At 39.1% G+C, this 6,316-nt stretch overlaps 1 protein-coding gene across 1 annotated transcript in view; it reads right to left on the bottom strand.

Moving 5' to 3' along the window:
* Positions 1–4,915: 4,915 nt before the first annotated feature.
* Positions 4,916–6,316, bottom strand: part of engase (endo-beta-N-acetylglucosaminidase) — a 17,517-nt gene continuing 16,116 nt past the window's right edge. Inside the window, exons 12-14 of the mRNA XM_005747292.2 lie at positions 6,030–6,129; positions 5,829–5,940; positions 4,916–5,311 (exon numbers count right to left, since the gene is read on the bottom strand). Coding sequence (XP_005747349.1) covers positions 4,934–5,311; positions 5,829–5,940; positions 6,030–6,129 — 590 coding nt within the window. The 3' untranslated portion in view covers positions 4,916–4,933. The remainder of the gene's footprint in view (positions 5,312–5,828; positions 5,941–6,029; positions 6,130–6,316) is intronic.

The raw sequence follows: 6,316 nt of genomic DNA, 5'->3' as shown, positions 1-6,316 counted from the left end.
GGCTACTTTGTTGTCTTTATTTAAATGTTGTACAGAGTGTCAAATAACAGTTGTACAGTACAGAGTCCTGAGCCACCCCTCATTTTATGAAATGGGGAAACGGATGCAGTGATTTATTGAAACGTAAACAAATGGAAATGCTGCATATAAAGCAAAAACGGAGTTTATTCTTCAACAGTCTGAACTCTGTTAGGTAAGCATTCATGAAAGTTCTTTAAGTAGAAGAAGAAAGACATCCTGAGGTGCTTCTTGGGATCTTAGTTGCCTTTTTTGTTAAAATGATCCCACACTGCTTCAGTAATGATGAGGATGTTGAGGGTGTGTGTGTGTACACGTGTATTAATATTTTTGTGGGGACCAAAAATTGGAAACTAAACTTATGGGGAACAAAATCCCAGTTCCTACAAGTCTGAAGACATTTTTGAGGCTCAAAATGTGGTTTTAGTGTTAGGGTCATGATTAGGTTTAGGCATTCATTTTTGATGGTTAGGGTAAGCAGCTAGGGAAAGCATTATGTCAATGTGATGTCCCCACAAAGATATGAATACACGTGTCAGTGTGTGTGCCATTGTCAATCTGAACAATTAAGCTGCTGTCAGTCTTTTTTTTAAATTTTTTATTTTATTTAAATGCTGCATGGTGACTAACAATCTAATGGCATTTTACTACAATAATAATTCCATAAATTGTGTTTTGGTTTTGACAAGCTGCTGGTGCATAAAGACACAGTTTAAAATTGGTCCTTTGCTAAACTGTCTGTTGTGTATGAACACAAAACTAGTTCATCCCTTGAGTTGGTTCTTTTTTATGCTTGAATGGTAAATGGCCTGCATTTGTATAGCGCTTTACTTAGTCCCTAAGGACCCCAAAGCGCTTTACACTACATTCAGTCATTCACCCACCCACAGATGAGCATTTATACTCAGTTAATGATTCGTGATTAAGAGGCTTGACAAAAACATTCTGAAAATGGTCAGGTACAAGAGCTGGACTGAAAATGAATGAAAAAGCAGCCAATGTCCAAGGAAATTTGCTTAAGATACAATAGACACATAAACAGTGGGTGGCTTGAGCCCTTTTCCGTTATGTCTAAATTTCAATCTTTAAATTACAACCAAAACTTCCATCACTGAGCACAGTCAGAAGATCCGTTTACCCTTTGACATTTAAAACGAACTTTCCTTGACATTTGAGGAAACATACCATATGTAATCATCGTCTTCATGCAATAATGTTGTACTGTAAGAATCTCTCTATGTTTGCTCCGAAAGAATAATAACACAAAAATGAATATTGTATAGCCTTTACTTTTTGTCTGGTATTAAGCACTGGCTTCACCATTGTCTAGGTGGGATGATAGACCTTAGCCACCTTGGCTCTGGGCCATGTTAGTACCAAAGCTTAGCGAACATGGTCGAAACTGTCAGGGTTTCTTTTTTCTCCACAAAACTTCATCACATAAAAGCAGAAACTAACATAATCCCATTAGACACAGGGGTACTATGAGTTTGAGCGGTGGAGAAGCCAGGTGAAAGCGGAGACGGAGAAGCTCATCAGCTGAGTATTGGTAAAGTCCAGCACTAGGTCGGTAGACCAATGACATAAAAATCCAGACCCACACGAGCAAGACGCAGATCCTGCTAGGCCACATCACGGACAGTCAGGTAAGCCAAACAGTCAGGTGTAAGAATCCGAGGGAGACAACGGCCAAAACAAACAGGCAGATGAACTAGACCCAAAATACTCAGGCACTTGCAAAATTTGCTAGATCGCCAGTAGTGTCAGTAGAAAACAAGAAGGTTTAAACATTTTTAAGATGTATCAAAGAATATATAATTAAAAGATAAAAAGATACCGGCATAGTATGTTAGCATGCTAATATTAGCATTGTATTAGCTTAGTTATTATAGCAGTTAGCATGGCTGTAGATTTGATTGTATTCACTTATACAGACTGTGATTAGATATTCAGACAAAGACATAAAACAGTATAAGGCAAGGCAAGTTTATTTGTATAGCACAATTCAACAACAAGGTGATTCAAAGTGCTTTACAGAGACATTAGAAACAAAAACAAATAAAAAGCATGATTTAAAATTGATTAAAACAAGCAAACAAACAAACTAACTAATTAACAAACAAACAAAGAAAACAGTATATAAAATCAAAACAGATAAAATCAGAACAATAGATAAAATCAGTAGTTAAAATGTTAGTTTTGAAATTTAAGCTTAAAAGTGTGGATTTGGTGCTTTATTCAAATGCAGCTGAGAACAGGTGAGTCTTCAACCTGGATCTAAATAAACTGAGCGTTTCAGCTGATCTGAGGCTTTCTGGGAGTTTGTTCCAGATATAAGGAGCATAAAAGCTGAATGCAGCTTCTCCGTGTCTGGTTCTGACTCTGGGAACTGATAAAAGACCGGATCCAGATGACCTGAGGGATCTGGAAGGTTCATACTGGGTCAGGAGGTCACCGATGTATTTTGGTCCTAAACCATTCAGAGCTTTATAGACCAGCATCAGAACTTTAAAGTCTATCCTCTGACGGACAGGCAGCCAGTGTAAAGACCTCAGAGCTGGACTGATGTGGTCCACTTTTTTGGTCTTAGTGAGGACTCGAGCAGCCAGAGTTCTGAATGAGCTGTAGTTGTCTGACTGATTTTTTAGGTAGACCTGTAAAGATGCTGTTACAGTAATCAAGCCTACTAAAGATGAATGCATGGACTAGTTTTTCCAGGTCCTGTTGAGACATCAGATCTTTTATCCTTGAAATATTCTTGAGGTGATAGTAAGCTGATTTTGTTATTGTCTTAATGTGTTTTTCTAAGTTTAGGTCTGCATCCATCACTACACCCAAATTTCTCGCCTGGTTTGTGGTTTTTAGGTGTATAGATTGAAGTTCTCTGGTGACCTGTAATCGTTTTTCTTTGGCGCCAAAGACTATTACCTCAGTTTTGTTTTTGTTTAGCTGGAGAAAATTGTGGCACAACCAGTCATTGATTTCCTCAATGCATTTACCAAGAGCCTGTACAGGGCCTCGGTCTCCTGGTGACATTGTGATATATATTTGTGTGTCATCTGCATAGCTGTGGTAGTTTATTTTGTTGTTCTTTATAATCTGTGCCAGTGGGAGCATGTAAATGTTAAACAGAAGGGGTCCCAAGATGGAACCTTGGGGAACTCCACATGTGATACTTGTCTGCTCAGATGTGAAGTTACCTATTGATACAAAGTATTTCCTGTTTTCTACGTATGTTTTGAACCAGTTTAGTACAGTTCCTGAAAGACCTGCCCAGTTCTCCAGTCGTTTGAGTAATATGTTGTGGTCAACTGTATCAAATGCTGCACTGAGATCCAGTAAAACTAAGACTGACATTTTTCCACTGTCTGTATTCAGACATATGTCATTGAACACTTTGGTCAGAGCGGTTTCAGTGCTGTGGTTCTGTCTAAAACCTGACTGGAAGGCATCATAGCAATTATTCTGTTTTAAGAAGTAACTGAGCTGTTGAGAAACTGCTTTTTCAATGATCTTACTTAAAAATGGGAGATTTGAGATCGGCCTGTAGTTGTTCATTTGTGTCTTGTCAAGATTGTCCTTTTTCAGTATAGGTTTTATTACAGCAGTTTTTAGTGATTCTGGAAACACACCTGATAATAAAGAAAAGTTGACGATCTGTAACAGGTCTGACTCTAAAGTCTTTGAGACCTTTTTGAAAAAACTTGTTGGCAGGACATCTAAACAGCAGGAGGAGGAGTTCAGTTGACCTAAGATGTCCTCCAGGTCTTTGCTGTTAATAGGTTGAAACTGTTTCATGGTGTTTAAACAGTTTTTTGGTGGACACAGTACATATCCTGGATCTGCTGTTGATGTACCAATTGCTTGTCTAATTTTTTGGATTTTTTCAGTGAAGAATTTGGCAAAGTCATTGCAGGCCATGGTCGAATGAAGTTCAGCTGCCACTGGAACAGGAGGGTTTGTTAGCCTGTCGACTGTAGAAAATAAGACCCGAGCATTATGGCTGTTTTTAGTGATGATGTCAGAGAAGTAGGACCTTCTTGCACTCCTCAGTTGTAAATTATAATTGTGAAGTTTCTCTTTATAGATGTCATAATGAACCTGGAGGTTTGTTTTTCTCCATCTGCGCTCAGCTTTCCTACACTCTCTTTTTTCATTTTTCACCAGTGTGGAGTTTCTCCATGGAGACTTTTTCCTTCCAGAGATAACCTTCACCTTAATGGGAGCAATTGTATCCATTACATTTAACATTTTTGCATTGAAGCTATTGACGAGCTCATTGACTGAACCTCTGGACAGGTCAGGTGTTAATGGGAAGACCTGGTTAAAGATCTCATACTGTCTTCAGTTATACACCGTTTTGTGATCACTGCTGTTGATATATTTGTGTGGGCTGTATAAGGGTAAGGTGCACCTTTCTTTTGTTTAGAATGCTACTGGCTTTACACATAACTGATCAAAACTATTAAATTTAACAAATTTCTTTCTTTCTTTTCTTGTCTGGAATGCCCAGACACCAGACTTATTTGACCCAAATATGGATCATATTTGCATTTTCGTACAGGTTACATATTGCTTTTATCCCTTCAATTTAAATTTTTGAAAATATCCTTTAGTTATCCAGTTTTATTGTTGAACATTCTTGTAAATAACTAGATCTTAAACAGGATGTAAAATGTTGCAAAGCTGTATTCATAAGTATACTTACACAGCCTCAATTCACATTTCACAAGATGTTTGACATGTTTCTTTAAGCTTCTACTACACTGGGACGAGATTGGTGATTACATCACTGATGCACACTGATCCTGAAACAAATTAATGCATTTCTCCACATTCTGCTTCACAGGTGTGATAGTAACAGTCGTAGCATGAGAGTAAATGAAGATGCTACTGGTTGGTATTTGTGTAAAATTCATTTCGAGGAATCCTTTGTGTAGCTGAGGCTTCTTCTTCCCCAGTGGCTCTCTGGGACTAGGAAGCCCATCTTGATCACTGGCTCCACCACCAGCTCCAACAGGCCAGGAGGTTCTGGCACTCTCAGCTCTGTCACCCTGAACAAATTGGAATACGAGCGACCCACCAGAACCAACTGACCGGGGGGGATGCTGGGATGAGGTCCTCTCAGCTGTCGCCAGTACACCTTGAAGTGACGTACGAGGTTGCCAGGGTAGTCCCAGCGCAGAGTGGCGTTGAGGAGTGAGGTTCCAGCCCCACGCAGCCACACCACGTCATCAATGCACACACCTTGAATCCTGTCTGGGGGCACCTGCAGGCTAGCTACATCTAAGACCTTGTAGAAAGAGACAAATAAGAAACATGCTAGAACCAGATTTAAATTCAAATTTTGAATAGATTACTTCTCAAAGAAAACTGGTAACCTTAATGCTGATATTGTGATAGTTGGCAAAAAACCTCTGTCCATCATTTCTTTGTCTGTCTTGAAAATGTTCATTTAATCCGCTTCAAACTTGGAGAGTGTATTCTCCCAGTTTAATCTCAAGTAGACTGGAATAAACATATTTATCAGTAACTTTACATTTGTCTTCATGTCATGTGTGGCTAATAAAATGTGTACCAAATACCACAAAATAACCCCACACAAGCCCAGTGTGTAGGGCTTATTTTTTTTGTTGTTTACCTTATGCTTTTATTTTGTCGTACTAATGTAAGGTGACCTTAAAGGTCTTTAAAGGCGCCTATAAATAAAATGTATTATCATTATTATTTATGAATCCAAGCTTACATTCTAATCTATAACAGCAGGCACAGAGTAATACATCGAGGAGTACTTGCTCCCACTGTCTCACCATGAGTTCTCCCACCCTGCAGCTGAAAGGCCTGTCCTCAGGCTGTCCGATGCGTTCGATCTTCACACAAACTTCTCGAAGAGTGCAGCAGTGAAGCTCCAGCTGTGAACACCTGCTCACAAACATGGGGAAAAAAATAAGTCCAAGAACTTCAACTCTTTGGAGAAACTAAAATCACTCAACTGTTAGTGCTCCACACACCTCATTGTCCAACCATTGTGGTTCAAGTTTCCACATAGCTGAGTGAACTTGTTCACTAACTGGTGCTCGTCATCCAGTACTTCAGGGGATACACTGTTAACTATAGACACACAAAAACACCCAACAACGACTCGACTTGCTGTGTGATTTGGAGGCAGGATCACAAACCTTCAATAAATGATGAAGTATCAGCAGCTGTGTGAAACTAAAGCCCCTAAGCCTATGTAATAACTTGAGACATTAATAGTAACGTGAGAATGAAGGGCACTTTAAAAAAAAATACATAT

The sequence above is a fragment of the Pundamilia nyererei genome, unplaced genomic scaffold, assembly GCF_000239375.1.
Source record: "Pundamilia nyererei isolate P.nyererei 1_Seehausen unplaced genomic scaffold, PunNye1.0 scaffold00193, whole genome shotgun sequence".
In the NCBI taxonomy this organism is placed as follows: domain Eukaryota; kingdom Metazoa; phylum Chordata; class Actinopteri; order Cichliformes; family Cichlidae; genus Pundamilia; species Pundamilia nyererei.
This window is presented reverse-complemented; position numbering and strand designations above follow the sequence as displayed.